General features: G+C 38.6%; 2 protein-coding genes across 2 annotated transcripts; both read right to left on the bottom strand.

Annotated features, from left to right (window-relative positions):
- Positions 1-469: 469 nt before the first annotated feature.
- LOC137129182 (extracellular calcium-sensing receptor-like) lies at positions 470-6,049 on the bottom strand. The gene is made up of 8 exons (XM_067508113.1): positions 5,928-6,049; positions 5,285-5,579; positions 4,871-5,160; positions 4,308-4,603; positions 2,182-2,387; positions 1,646-1,867; positions 1,455-1,578; positions 470-1,374 (listed from the first exon to the last, which is right to left on the bottom strand). Exons 1-8 carry the CDS (start codon positions 6,032-6,034, stop codon positions 470-472), a joined length of 2,445 nt encoding a protein of 814 aa, XP_067364214.1. The 5' UTR covers positions 6,035-6,049.
- A 2,997-nt stretch (positions 6,050-9,046) lies between these two features.
- LOC137129329 (extracellular calcium-sensing receptor-like) lies at positions 9,047-15,436 on the bottom strand. The gene is made up of 8 exons (XM_067508348.1): positions 15,330-15,436; positions 14,683-14,977; positions 14,271-14,560; positions 13,708-14,003; positions 11,919-12,124; positions 10,238-10,459; positions 10,027-10,150; positions 9,047-9,945 (listed from the first exon to the last, which is right to left on the bottom strand). The coding sequence occupies exons 1-8, from the start codon at positions 15,434-15,436 to the stop codon at positions 9,047-9,049; spliced, it is 2,439 nt and encodes an 812-aa protein (XP_067364449.1).
- Between the last annotated feature and the right edge of the window lie 204 nt (positions 15,437-15,640).

The raw sequence follows: 15,640 nt of genomic DNA, 5'->3' as shown, positions 1-15,640 counted from the left end.
GCATGGTCATATTTTGGTGGCCTATTATGATGTTGGCCTGTCATCATCTATCCAACAATTATATGTGATAAATACTTAATGAGCCTTCTGCTACAGTTATAAAAGTCTAAAAAGAAATCTGAAATGTTCTCAACTGGGAAATATGCATTTAATCAAAATATAACCAGCTTTTATTTGTATTGTCATACATATATATATATATATATATATATATATATATATATATAATTAAGCCCCCTTAACCTGGGGTGAACTACTATTACAATAGCAACTTCCAAAACTCATAACTTTGGTAAGAATTTTGACTTTATTTATTTTGACATTTTTAGTATGTGATAGAAAAAAATCTTTAAATGTAATGACATAAACATTCAAAAAATTCTCACATTAATTATACAATGTTAAAAAGTGTAATTTGTGTTATATGCACAAAGCAAAATCTGTATTTATCCTGTCATTTCCAGTAAACTTAATATTGATTTTTGTTCATCAAATGTTTCTTGGTGTTCTTCTCTGGTTTAAATAAGATGATAAAACACTTTGGAGCAAATATACACAGTATTAGTCCAAAACTAGAGGCCAGAATGGCAAAGATTTCTACAGCTACAGTAAATTTCCCAGGAGAGCTGACATAAGCTGGGATAAATGTGATCCAGACTGCACAGAATATCAACATGCTGAAGGTGATAAACTTGGCTTCATTAAAATTATCAGGCAGTTTTCGGGCCAGAACAGCTAACACAAAGCAAAACACAGCCAGTAGACCTATGTACCCAAGCACAGCCCAGAATCCAAGAGCTGAACCTAATGCACACTCCAGGATGATTCTATCTTTGTATGTGATGAGGTTTTTCATTGGAAAAGGAGGACTAACAACCAACCAAACTGTACATATTAGAACTTGGATGAGTGTGAAAGACACTACAGTCAGTCTTTGCTGTAGAGGACCAAACCATTTCATGATGTTACTACCTGGAAGTGTAGCTTTGAAGGCCATTAACACAACTATAGTTTTCCCAAGAACACAAGAGATGCAGAGGACAAAGGTGATCCCAAATGCTGTGTGGCGCAGCATGCAGGACCACTCAGAGGGTGCTCCAATGAAAGTTAATGAACATAAGAAACACAGAGTCAAGGAGAAGAGCAGCAGGAAGCTCAGCTCAGAGTTGTTGGCCTTAACAATCGGGGAGGTTCTGTGATGAAAGAATATGATTGCTATTGTAATGGAGAGAGAGGCACCACCAATTGAGAATGCAGCCAGGATGATTCCTAGTACTTCATCAATGAAAAGAAACTCTACGGGCTTCGGGAAACATGTGTCTCTTTCAGCATTAGGCCATAGTTCGTTGGGGCAAGGGAAACAATTAGGTGAATCTGAGAAAACAGATCACAAAAAAATGTTAGCAGTCTTATATTTTATGTATTACAGTTATGTGAAAAACAAGATATTTTACCTGTAGCATTGCTGATCTCTCTCTCAGGACATGGTATACAGTCATAACAGCAGATGGGTTTTCCTTTCTGCAGCACTTTATGAGTTCCTGGAGGACAGCTGTCACTGCACACTGACACTGGTACCTGCCATAAACAGTATATAAACACAAACTCACAGATATCAAGTTTTGGAAAAAGATTCCTTCTTTACCTGTGTCCTATCCTCCATCCAGGTGATGTTTGTGTTGATATGAAATTCCTGGCCCACCGGCAGTGACGCATCATAATATCCTACTGTCACAAACTCAAGGCTGCCACTTTTACTTTTCTGCCAGTTAACCAGCTCATATGTGGCTACAGGATCCCCATTAGCATCAAATGACACATGATAACCATTTTGAGAGAAATTTACTTTCTTCAGCTGAGTGAGAACCTGTGTTATAATCAGGGACAGAAATAAAGCATGTAGACTCACTGGCCACTTTATTAGGTACACCTTTACAATCTATAATATGATCTATAAGTATAATCCAATGCGATTCTACTCTTTGTTCTCTTTGGTGTTATCATAGACACTCATACACTTATCATAGACAGCTCCTAAATATTTTTACTTATTCTTGGTAAATTGCTAAGATGGACGCCTCGAACCTTCGTAGCCATTTACCAAGAATAAGTAAAGTGCTTTCTGAAAGTATGTATTGTTAAAAATATTTAGGAGCTATCCTAGTATTTATTACAACTGACCTGTTTGGACTCTGTCCTGGAGAGTTTGTCACACTGAGTTGTAGAATTTGTCTCCTGACACACAGCATTATGAATGGCATGAGCTACAGCATAAACAGCTTTGTACACCATATTGGTGATGCGGAGCTGAGATGTGTCAGTGTATGGGCTCTGGAGTTTTTTTATGTCTTCACCTCCATCACACAATCTCTTGTCTGTGACAGCACCTATAAATATAATAAAACAAATACAAGGCTTTTTAAAGGTCATGACTCACTAAACTGACATCAAAAACTAGCAGCAATGAAGACCAAGTGCTGTGTTGTCCAGTCAGCAAAGTGACACTTGAACACACAACAAAAACATAATCAATATGTAGCATTTAGTATCTCTACATGAGAAGAAGAGAAAACAACAGAGCTGGGACAAACTGTAAACAAACCAGCCATAGCCTATAAATTTCTCACCACACTTGCTCATCACAGATGGTTTAAAGCTTCTTTGATTTGAAAATATGAATTAGTTCCAAGTTACAAATTAGTTACAAAAGTTAAATTAGAAATTGTAGTCGCGTTGTTAATTCTTTGGTCTCTTCTCTTCCACCGATTCTCTGAGCTCATAGCTAATCAGTGTGGTCTTTGTCAATGAGGGGATCAACGCAATTTGAGATGTTGAATAAGTTAAAAAGCCACCGACAGGGGTCACACTAGTGCAGACGGTTGAAAACACACCTCCATGAGAAGGCAGATTGACAGGAATAGCCCGACACTGACCATCACATTGGTGTGTCACAGATGACAATAATGCATTTTTTAATTTCTTTGCTTTGACACGAAAAAATGGTCAGTAAATTCAACTTTGTGCAAATTATCCGACTTTTTGTGTGTCCTAATTTTTAAATTCTGTTTTTGTTTTACATCTATGTACATTTCAAAGCAATATTTTGCATATAACAAGAGTTTTAATTACATTTATTGCCATAGACCTGACCCTGGACTCTGCCCACCTTTTTTCTTTGGCCCTCCTTGCACCAGTCTTCCCACTCATGCAGCCAACACACTGTCTGTTTCTAGACTTGCACTTTCCCTCTCCACCTCTCCTCCTCGGTCCCTTTCTCCCTTTCCCTTAGTCTTTGCCCTTACTTCTCCCTCTTTCTGTGGCTCGCACTCTCCTGTCCTCTTTCACCCTGTTTCCCCAGTCCTGCTTCCTGTTTCCCGGCATTTGTTTTGTAGTTTCTTAGTCCTTCTTCCGGTCTGTAGTTACGTCGCTCACTTTACCATGATTGTTTGCACCTGTGCCCATCTACTTTACCCTCTGTTAGAGTCACTGCCTTCCGGATCCTCATCTAAACTTACACGACCTGGATCTTCTGTTCTGAGCCCAGCAATCCCACGTCCCATTTTCGTGGACTCTTAAAGTATCTTTTTGTGTAGTTACTTTTTTGTGTGTGTTTAGTCTTTGCTTAGTCCATTGTTGTATGTTAGCCTTTAAGTTCACTTCACTCAGGTGTATGCTTATTCCCCTAGTTCATTCTGCATGGGTCAAGCTTAGATTGTATAATTATTTATTTTGGTTAGTTTCTCTCTCTGTTTTTGTTTTAGTTAATGTAGCCATGATAAAAATGTCAAATTCTGTCTTCACTCTCCTTTTTTCCATACATATAAACTAAAATTGTAACATACCTATAGATGTTTTACTTAAATTACCAATTCAAATTATGTTGTATTTTGAAATAAAATGTAAAACATAAAATAAAGGGTCAGTTCAACATTATTAGCATTATTGTGCATATGTTAAGAGAAGGTAATGAGTGTCTAAGTACTGTCTGTGTGGGTGTTTAGGCTTAATTTTTTTGGCATTTTCTTATTTTATGGTTCATAAAATCTCTGCCACACCATCTTTATATTAAGTAAGACTAAGTGTTAAACTACTCATAATTCCATCATTCACCTATATCAACAGATAAAAATAAAACACGAATAGTGTTTGGTCTTGATGTTTTCGATTCATTTTTAAACACAGGAAACTCCACAACACCAACACAATGGCCCAACAATAAATCTATGTACATTAAGAATGCACTACAAGACAGCATCTTAATTTCAAGTAATTCCAGTGGTATTTAAGACTCAATACAAGTGTCTCACCTTTTTCCAGTCTGCAGTTAAATGCATCCTCCCAGAACTCAGTAAGTATTGGCGAGGCTGCCACTTCACTGAGAGAGAGACCCAGCAGGAAGTCTCTCAGACCTGGGATCACAGATCGTGGAATACCAAATCCAATGGCTCCAGCACAAAAGGTGAACTTCAGCATGTCTGGGTGAGTCACCCAGCCCTCACTGCCTATCCACTGGCGAGGTGGGAAAGGCTTGAGAGACAACTCCTCCATCAGTAATGTCATTTCTCCAAACGAAGCAAATGCCACAACAACGATAGCTGTTGACCTGGACAGATGTTATACAGTATTTATATAGACAAAGGTATGTATAAAGAATATATCAATCACCAAACACATATCATTCAACGTCATGAATATATATCACTAGTATACTGAATATATTTACTGCATATGACATGAACAAAAATGATGAAAAAGTATTAGAATGGGAAATCTGACACTAAATGAAATAATTCTTCTCCTTTTGACAGTGCTTTTGTATGTAGGAGAGTAGTTTAAAGACAGGAAATACAAGAATAAATGATTTAAAAACCTGCGGATCACATCAGCCACTCTCTGGATCCTGCTACGTGGGTGAGTACGGTAGAATGATTCAGAGTATTCAACACAGATTCCCTCTTTGTATGCTGCTTTAAGGAAAGATGCCATGCCATTATTTCCATAGTCTGAATCTGAACGAACTGCACCTATCCAAGTCCAGCCGAATTGTTTGACCAGCTTGGCCAGTGCATCAGCCTGGAACTGGTCACTGGGGATGGTTCTGAAGAAATTGGGATACTGCTGCTTATTGGACAAGCAGGCACAAGTGGCAAAGTGACTCACCTAATGAAAAAAAAACACTCTATAAATCTTTAACAATCTTTGTCACAACCCAAAAATAAGCTCATGCACATTTTTACCACGGTTCACTAAAAACATAACAAACAAAATATTTCAAAATATTTACTTGAGGGATGTTAAAGCGCCCAATAATACGTGACATGCTGATGGACGGTGTAGACCCAGAATCACCTACAACAGCCATCACCATACCAGACTGTGAACAATTGTCACCAGTATAAAACACGGGGTCCAGGCCATTTGTAAGCTGGAATGCTACTTTCACTGCCATGGGAACTGCAGCACATGAGTCATGGATCTGAAAACCAAGTCTGATGCCTGGAAGCAACTTTGAACTGTTGTTAATCTCCTCTACGGCAAAGATCATTGCTCGTGAGAAGCGAAGGTTACGGGAATCAATTCTGTACAAAAACATTGTTATGTGTGAATATTTAAGTGTACATATCATCAGTCAATTCGATAGAATCATGCAGTAAACAAGAAAAATGTATTTTTATTTTCTGGACAAAAAGCTGCACTGCATCTGTAAATTTTTTTATTGAAACCTAACCCAACGTTTTACAATGTATCTGTTCAATCTTAATGTAACAAATGGAGAAAAAAGAAAAGCAAATATTGATTTGATCATTAAAGTGAAAAAATAATATTTCATAAACATTAAATGTCACACAAATTCATTGCAACGAGTTTATAACATCAGGTTAATTTGAGTCAAACATTTGTCACCACAAACTCTTTTTCATACTGACCTTCCTGTGCACCTCAGTGGCTCAGGCACTGTGGTGTAGTTATGCTCTAGTGCCTGCATGTTATAGTGTATGAAGAAAGCACCACCAATAATGTAGTCACCATCCATTGAGAATGCAGGTAGATGAGCTGTACCTTGTAGTTTACATATGACAGATGAATCCTCAGTAGTAACTTTACCAGCAGCCCTGGCCTCTGTGCAGAGAGCCCTTTGTTTCAGACCATCCCCAGAATAATTCAATTTAAGACCTGAGTTCAGCTCAAAGAAACCTAGAGTTAATCTCAGGCCAATAAATAGAACTGAGATCTCCATCCCTCAAGTGTAGGCATGGGAACAAAAGTGTGATGGTTTTTATAGCTGTTCAGACAAAGGTTCCCTCCTCACTGTAGGCTGTCAGTACAATATACACCAAAATAAATGTGCCCTGCCCCGTGGCACTAGTGTGAATATAGTGACGTGTTGCACAAAGTTTTCTAATCTTAAAAAAGGATCTTGTTTGTTGTTGCTTAAACATATTTTATTAAAGTCTATTTACTTATGTCACTTTATTTGTATAAAAAGGTAAAATCTTGCTTAAACCTTTACACATTAGGTTGGATTGATGCTTAGTATTGGCTAAAATGAACCTGATCATACTTCAGTGCTGTTTGAAGATTAAATACAATCAACAGGTATTGTTGGGCCATAAACAGAACTCATTTGCACAACTTTAGAGTTACTAAACTTCCAATTTGTAATTTGGTTTAGCACTCTTCTACAAAAATATTTTTTCTTATAGTGCCCAGATACAGCTAGTGATCACCAGTTATAAAGTGAACGTGGCTGTAATGAGACACATACTGTAAAGGCCAACAAAAATAGCAGAAGTGGGATATTTTGTTGATGAATTTTATGCTCGATAATAAAATGACTACAGACGTTATTTCACGTATTTAACCAAATACCCATTAAAAAAATACAAATACAAAAAAAAAAACAGACTTTGCACTCCATTGTTACAACAGCACCTACAAATTTTACAGCAGAATAAATTCTAGACAGCTATTTTCTGATGGAGCTGAGCAGATACAAGTAGCATCAACTCGTCATGACATACACACTTCACACGACAAAAACATTATACATCCTGAATGTTTTTACCTTTATATGATCAAGGTGACATAACACACAAAGAGTTAGTCATCTGCAATTTGAAATAACCGGCCACTGTTATGCACCTAAAGGTAGATGCATGGACTGAAGTGTATTAATATGCATTGGGTCATGTGTTTGTGTGTATAGCAATGGGATTTAGTGGGAATAATGCGTGCGAAATTGAGAAAAGAAATTAAATGTTATGTTTCAAAATGTTAAACAAAACAGCCACTGGGTAACTTGTTGCCTTGGTCTTTACAATCGAATGCATGGTCATATTTTGGTGGCCTATTATGATGTTGGCCTTTCATCATCTATCCAACAGTGGCTTATGAATTTTATGCTTTGTAAGTCCACTAAAGATTTTGGTAATTGGTTATGGCACAGAGCAGCAGATACCAGACTGGAATTATATGTGATAAATACTTAATGAGCCTTCTGGCACAGTTCATAAAAGTCTAAAACGAAATCTGAAGTGTTCTCAACTGGGAAATACGCATTTAATCAAAATATAACCAGCTTTTCTTTGGATTGTACTGTATATATTAAATTATTACAGAGCCCCCTCAACCTCTCTTTACCTCAAACATAAAACAAATCTCTAGAACAGCTTCCACCTACGGAACATTGCCAAAATTAGGAGCATCCTGTCTCAAAGTGATGCCGAAAAACTGGTCCATGCATTTGTTACCTCTAGGTTGGACTGCTGTAATTCCCTACTTTCAGGATGCCCCAGTAACTCCCTAAAGAACCTGCAATTAATCCAAAATGATGCAGCAAGAGTGCTGACTGGAACTAGCAAGAGAGATCATATTTCACCTTCACTAGCTTCTCGCCATTGGCTTCCCATTAAATCCAGAATAGAATTTAAAACCCTGCTTCTTACATATAAAGCTCTGAAATGTCAGGCTCCATCATATATAGAAGACCTCATAGCACCATATCATCCCAGTAGACCACTTCGATTTCAGAATGCAAGCCTACTTGTGGTTCCCAGAATTTCCAAAGGTAGAATAGGAGGCAGAGCCTTTATATATCAAGCTCCTCTTGTGGGGAACCAGCTCCCAGCTCTGATTCAGGAAGCAGACACCCTCTCTACTTTTAAGTCTAGGCTTAAAACCTTCCTCTTTAATAAAGCTTATCGTTAGTTATAGTTATGCTGCTATAGGCTTAGACTCCTGGGGGACCCACCCCCCGATACACTTAGCTCCTTTCCTCCTTCCTTTTCCCCCTTCTTATCCCTTCCACTGCTCTCACACTAAGATTGTCAACACTGTATGTCATCAACTCTGTGTGTTTTCTCCCGTAGTTGTCTTTGTCCTTATCTGTCCCCCTCTCTCTGTCCCTTTCTGCAGGTGTCCCCGGCTTTGAAGCTGTGTGTCTTCCAGTGTGTAGCTACTGGTCTTACCAACCTGCCCGATGTTTTGTTGTTGCTTTTTTTCTTTTCTTTTCTCTATTTACATTCCACTTACCCCAACCGGTCAAGGCAGATGGCCGTCTACCCTGAGCCTGGTTCTGCTGGAGGTTTCTTCCGTTAAAGGAAGTTTTTCCTCTCAACTGTTGCCTAGGACTTGCTCAAGGGGGAATTGTTGGGTTCTCTCTATACATCTTTATAATCTTGACTTTATTCTGCAAAGTGCCCTGAGAAGACTTTGTTGTGAATTGGCGCTATATAAATAAAATTGAATTGAATTCAACCTGCCTTGAAATTCCATTCAAAGTTTTTTGCTAATTGTTGATTCATGAGAGAACTACTATTATCAGAAAAGCAACTTCCGTAAAATGCTGAGACAGAACTCATAGTTTTGGTGGGAATTTTGACTTTAATATCTTTGTATGTGATAGAAAATATCTTAATTAATTTGATGACATAATGAAAACATTCTCAAATTCACAATAAATGTTCAAAAGTGTTAAGTGTAATTTGTTTTTTATGCACAAAACAAAATCTGTATTTATCCTCAACCATTTCCAATAATCCTAGTATTAATTTTTGTTCATCAAATGTTTCTTGGTGTTCTTCTCTGGCTTAAATAAGATGATAAAACACTTTGGAGCAAATATACACAGTATTAGTCCAAAACTAGAGGCCAGAATGGCAAAGATTTCTACAGCTACAGTAAATTTCCCAGGAGAGCTGACATAATCTTGGATAAAGGTGATCCAGACTGCACAGAATATCAACATGCTAAAGGTGATAAACTTGGCTTCATTAAAATTATCAGGCAATTTTCGGGCTAGAACAGCTAACACAAAGCAAAACACAGCCAGTAGACCTATGTACCCAAGCACAGCCCAGAATCCAAGAGCTGAACCTAATGCACACTCCAGGATGATTCTATCTTTGTATGTGATGAGGTTTTTCATTGGAAAAGGAGGACTAACAACCAACCAAATTGTACATATTAGAACTTGGATGAATGTAAAAGACACTACAGTCAGTCTTTGCTGTAGAGGACCAAACCATTTCATGATGTTACTACCTGGAAGTGTAGCTTTGAAGGCCATTAACACAACTATAGTTTTCCCAAGAACACAAGAGATGCAGAGGACAAAGGTGATCCCAAATGCTGTGTGGCGCAGCATGCAGGACCACTCAGAGGGTGCTCCAATGAAAGTTAATGAGCATAAGAAACACAGAGTCAAGGAGAAGAGCAGCAGGAAGCTCAGCTCAGAGTTGTTGGCCTTAACAATCGGGGAGGTTCTGTGATGAAAGAATATGATTGCTATAGTAATGGAGAGAGAGGCACCACTAATTGAGAATGCAGCCAGGATGATTCCTAGTACTTCATCAATAAAAAGAAACTCTACGGGCTTCAGGAAACATGTGTCTTTTTCAGAATTAGGCCAGAATTCGTTGGGGCAAGGGAAACAATTAGGTGAATCTGAGAAAACAGATCACAAAAAAATGTTAGCAGTCTTATATTTTATGTATTACAGTTATGTGAGAAAACATGATATTTTACCTGTAGCATTGCTGATCTCTCCCTCAGGACATGGTATACAGTCATAACAGCAGATGGGTTTTCCTTTCTGCAGCACTTTATGAGTTCCTGGAGGACAGCTGTCACTGCACACTGACACTGGTACCTGCCATAAACAGTATATAAACACAAACTTACAGATATCAATTTTTTTAACAGCTGTTAAGAAAATGGGCAAAGATTCCATCTTTACCTGTGTCCTCTCCTCCATCCAGGTGATGTTTGTGTTCATGTGAAATTCCTGGCCCACCGGCAGTGACGCATCATAATATCCTACTGTCACAAACTCAAGTCTGCCACTTTTACTTTTCTGCCAGTTAACCAGCTCGTATGTGGCCACAGGATCCCCATTAGCATCAAATGACACATGATAACCATTTTGGGAAAAATGTACTTTCTTCAGTTGAGTGAGAACCTGTGTTATAGTCAGGGACAGAAATAAAGCATTTACACTCACTGGCTTCTTTATTAGCTACACCTGTACAATGTAATGCGATTCTAATATAGCAGTTCTGCCATGTATCTTTACTTTTATAATGTTATTATTTCAAAATCTTTTTGTTGAAAGGTGACAATTCACCTCTATTATTGAGGACATAGTGGTTGGTGGTGTCATAAAATAATATCTCATATATATACAGTATATGAATATATCAAGCCCCAATAACAACAGAAGAACCTAATGCAAGAGCAGCTGACATGAGATTGAAGGTCATGGCTAATATAGACACCTGGAACCTCCGTAGCCATTTACCAAAAATAAGTAAACTGGATTCTGAACGCCTACTAGGGGATGTGAACACAACACTACAAATAATCCAACCTACGACCATCACTGTGACCAAAAATCTGAAATACACCATAGCAACCGTGATCTTTGAGATGCTATCTAAACCTTACAATGCAGGGATGGTGTCACCCCAAATCCAGCATACTGAGACTTTACAATAAATAAAAGGAAGTATCAGAACCTCTATCCACGATGAAACAACCAAGGTCCATGAATACATCAGGATAATGGCCCCATTTGATGACATGCTGAGTGAATTCCTCAGGCAGAAGAAACCAGAGGAACAAGGGAAAGAAAAACAGGAATCCTCATGGAAGGACAAACCCCTGCATGGTAGGTCCCACCATCAGATAAAGGAAGCTGATATAAAAAAAAAAAACATACCAGTGGCTGGACAAAGATGTACTGAAAGAAAGCACAGAGCCACTAATACTAGTAGCACAGGAGCAGGCTCTAAGTACAAGATCAATAGAGGCTGGGGTCTACCATAACAGGCAGGTCTCCAGGTGCAAGCTATGAAAAGAAGCCCCTGAGACAATCCAGCGCATCACAGTGGGGTGCAGGATGCTAGCAGGCAGGGCATACATGGAACGCCATAACCAAGTGGTTGGCATATTGTACCAAAACATTTGTGCTAAGTACGGGCTGGAAGTCCCAAAGTCAAAATGGGACACACCTCCAAAGGTGGTGGAGAATGACAGAGCTAATATCCTGTGGGAATTCCAGATAAAGACTGACAAACTTGTAATGGTCAATGGTAGTTTTGGACAGCACAACAAAGCATGTAGTAATTGCAAGCTATAGCAACATCAGGAGGGAGGAACACGAGAAGTTTGAGAAATACCAAGGGCTGAAAGAGGAGTTAGAAAAGAAGTGGAAGGTGAAGGCACAAGTGGTACCCATGATATTAGGAATACTGGGAGCTGTGACCCCAAGACTGGGAGAATGGCTCCAGCAGATTCCAGGAACAACATCTGACATCTCTGTCCAGAAGTGTGCAGTATATGTATGTGTATATATGTATATGTATTTATGTATAATACTAAAATATTGAGTAGCTGTACTAGTATTCATTACAACTGACCTGTTTGGATTCTGTCCTGGAGAGTTTGTCACACTGAGTTGTAGAATTTGTCTCCTGACACACAGCATTATGAATGGCATGAGCTACAGCATAAACAGCTTTGTACACCATGTTGGTGATGCGGAGCTGGGATGTGTCAGTGTACGGACTCTGGAGCTTTGTTATGTCTTCACCTCCATCACACAATCTCTTATCTGTGACAGCACCTATAAATATAATAAAACAAATACAAGGCTTTTTAAAGGTCATGACTCACTAAGCTGACGTCAAAAACTTGCAGCAATGAAGACCAAGTGCTGTGTTGTCCAGTCAGCAAAGTGACACTTGAACACACAACAATAACAGAATCAGTATAATATGTAGCATTTAGTATCTCTACATGAGAAGAAGAGAAAACAACAGAGCTGGGACATCCGAAATGCAAACTGTAAAGAAAGCCACCTTGGCTTATAATTTTCTCACCACACTTGCTCATCACAGATGCTTTAAAGCTTCTTTGATTTGAGGATATGAATTATTTACATGATAAAAATTAGTTACAAAAGTTAAATTTGAAATTGTAGTCGCGTTGTTAATTCTTTGGTCTCTTCTCTTCCACCGATTCTCTGAGCTCATAGCTAATCAGTGTGGTCTTTGTCAATGAGGAGACCAACGCAATTTGAGATGTTGAATAAGTTAAAAAGCCACCGACAGGGGTCACACTAGTTCAGACGGTTGAAAACACACCTCCATGAGAAGGCAGATTGACAGCAATAGCCCGACACTGACCATCACATTGGTGTGTCACAGATGACAATAATGCATTTTTTAATTTCTTTGCTTTGACACGAAAAAATGGTCAGTAAATTCAACTTTGTGCAAATTATCCGACTTTTTGTGTATCGTAATTTTTAAATTCTGTTTTTGTTTTACATCTATGTACATTTCAAAGCAATATTTTGCATATAACAAGAGTTTTAATTACATTTATTGCCATAGACCTGACCCTGGACTCTGCCCACCTTTTTTCTTTGGCCCTCCTTGCACCAGTCTTCCCACTCATGCAGCCAACACACTGTCTGTTTCTAGACTTGCACTTTCCCTCTCCACCTCTCCTCCTCGGTCCCTTTCTCCCTTTCCCTTAGTCTTTGCCCTTACTTCTCCCTCTTTCTGTGGCTCGCACTCTCCTGTCCTCTTTCACCCTGTCTCCCCAGTCCTGCTTCCTGTTTCCCGGCATTTGTTTTTTAGTTTCTTAGTCCTTCTTCCGGTCTGTAGTTACGTCGCTCACTTTACTTACCTCATCTACCATGATTGTTTGCACCTGTGCCCATCTACTTTAACCCTCTGCTAGAGCCACTCCCTGCCGGATCCTCACCAGAACTCACGCAACCTGGATCTCCTGTTCTAACCCCAGCAAACCCACGTCCCCTTTTTCATGGACTGTTTGTGTATTACTATGCATATATTAAGAGGAAGTGTCTGAGGAATATCTATTTGCCGTGTACATGTTTAGGGCTTATTTTTTTGCTATTTTCATATTTTTATGGTTCATAAAAGCTTCTCTGCTACAGCACCTTTATATCAAATAAGATTAATTGTTAAACTATTCATAATTCCACCATTCATCTATATCAACAAATATACAAATAGTGTCTACACAAATAGATTAGTTTTAGATTAGATTAGAAACTACACAACATGACCTCAATGGCCCAACAATAAATCTATGTACCTTTGAAATCCACTACAAGACAGCATCTTAATTTCAAATAATTCAAGTGGTATTTAAGACTCAATACAAGTGTCTCACTTTTTTCCAGGCTGCAGTTGAATGCATCCTCCCAGAACTCAGTAAGTATTGGCGAAGCTGCCACTTCAGTGGGAGAGAGATCCAGCAGGAAGTCTCTCAGACCTGGGATCACAGATCGTTGAATACCAAATCCAATGGCTCCAGCACAAAAGGTGAACTTCAGCATGTCTGGGTCAGTCACCCAGCCCTCACTGCCTATCCACTGGCGAGGTGGGGAAGGCTCACGAGACAACTCCTCCATCAGTAATGTCATGTCTCCAAACGAAGCAAATGCCACAACAACCACTGCTGTTGACCTGGACAGATGTTATACAGTGTTATATTAATATAGACAAAAATATGGATGAAGAATATAACAATCACAAAACACACATGATTATGGTGTTGAATATAAATCACTAGTATACTGAATATATTTACTGGATATGACATCAACAAAAATTATGAAAAAGTGTCAGAATATCAAATCTGACACTAAATGAAATAATTCTTCTCCTTTTGACAGTGATTTTGTATGTAGGAGCTTAGTTTAAAGAAAGTAAATACTAGAATAAGTGAAAAACCTTCGGATCACATCAGCCACTCTCTGGATCCTGCTACGTGGGTGGGTACGGTAGAATGATTCAGAGTATTCAACACAGATTCCCTCTTTGTATGCTGCTTTAAGGAAAGAAGCCATGCCATTATTTCCATAGTCTGAATCTGAACGAACTGCACCTATCCAAGTCCAGCCAAATTGTTTGACCAGCTTGGCCAGTGCAATAGCTTGGAACTGGTCACTGGGGATGGTTCTGAAGAAATTGGGATACTGCTGCTTATTGGACAAGCAGGCACAAGTGGCAAAGTGACTCACCTAAAGAAAAAACAACACTATAAATCTTTAACAATCTTTGTAACAACCCAAAAATCAGCTCATGTACATTTTTACCACGGTTCACTAAAAATTAAACAAACAAAATATTTCTATATATTTACTTGAGGGATGTTAAAGCGCCCAATAATACGTGACATGCTGATGGATGGTGTAGACCCAGAATCACCTACAATGGCCATCACCATACCAGATTGGGAACAATTGTCACCAGTATAAAACACAGGGTCCAGGCCATTTGTAAGCTGGAATGCAACTTTCACTGCCATGGGAACTGCAGCACATGAGTCATGGATCTGAAAACCAAGTCTGATGCCTGGAAGCAGCTTTGAACTGTTGTTAATCTCTTCTATGGCAAAAATCATTGCACGTGAGAAGCGAAGTTCACGGGAATCAATTCTGTACAAAAAAAATTGTTATGTGTGAATATTTAAATGTATATATCATCAGTCAATTCGATAGAAACATGCAGTAAACAAGAAAAATGTATTTTTATGTTCTGGACAAAAAGCTGCACTGCGTCTGTAAATTTTTTAAATTGAAACCTGAACACCAACGTTTTACAATGTATCTGTTCAATATTAATGTAACAAATGGAGAAAAAAGAAAAGCAAATATTGATTTGATCATTAAAGTGAAAAACTAATATTTCATAAACATTAAATGTTGCACAAAATCATTGCAACGAGTTTATAACATCAGGTTAATTTGAGTCAAACATTTGTCACCACATACTCTTTTTCATACTGACCTTCCTGTGCACCTCAGTGGCTCAGGCATTGTGGTGTAGTTATGCTCTAGTGCCTGCATGTTGTAGTGTATGAAGAAAGCACCACCGATTATGTAGTCACCATCCATTGAGAATGCAGGTAGGTGAGCTGTACCTTGTAGTTTACATATGACAGATGAATCATCAGTAGTAACTTTAACAGCAGCCCTGGCCTCTGTGCAGAGAGCCCTTTGTTTCAGACCATCCCCAGAATAATTCAATTCAAGACCTGAGTTAAGCTCAAAGAAACCTAGAGTTAATCTCAGGCCAATAAATAGAACTGAGATCTCCAT

This window comes from Channa argus, chromosome 6 (assembly GCF_033026475.1).
Source record: "Channa argus isolate prfri chromosome 6, Channa argus male v1.0, whole genome shotgun sequence".
Taxonomy (NCBI): Eukaryota; Metazoa; Chordata; class Actinopteri; order Anabantiformes; family Channidae; genus Channa; species Channa argus.
The sequence above is the reverse complement of the archived record's forward strand: the minus strand, read 5'-3'. Positions and strand labels throughout refer to the sequence as shown.

Excerpts from the sequence above, each read along its gene's own strand:
- LOC137129182 (XM_067508113.1), bottom strand. The coding sequence starts at position 6,034 with ATGGATGGTGACTACATTATTGGTGGTGCTTTCTTCATACACTATAAC. Across the intron at positions 5,161-5,284 it reads GGCGCTTTAACATCCCTCAA|GTGAGTCACTTTGCCACTTG; the intron begins GTAAATATTTTG and ends TTTTTTCATTAG. Across the intron at positions 1,868-2,181 it reads CCAGGACAGAGTCCAAACAG|GTTCTCACTCAGCTGAAGAA; the intron begins GTCAGTTGTAAT and ends ATTATAACACAG.
- LOC137129329 (XM_067508348.1), bottom strand. The coding sequence starts at position 15,436 with ATGGATGGTGACTACATAATCGGTGGTGCTTTCTTCATACACTACAAC. Across the intron at positions 14,561-14,682 it reads GGCGCTTTAACATCCCTCAA|GTGAGTCACTTTGCCACTTG; the intron begins GTAAATATATAG and ends TTTTTTCTTTAG. Across the intron at positions 10,460-11,918 it reads CCAGGACAGAATCCAAACAG|GTTCTCACTCAACTGAAGAA; the intron begins GTCAGTTGTAAT and ends ACTATAACACAG.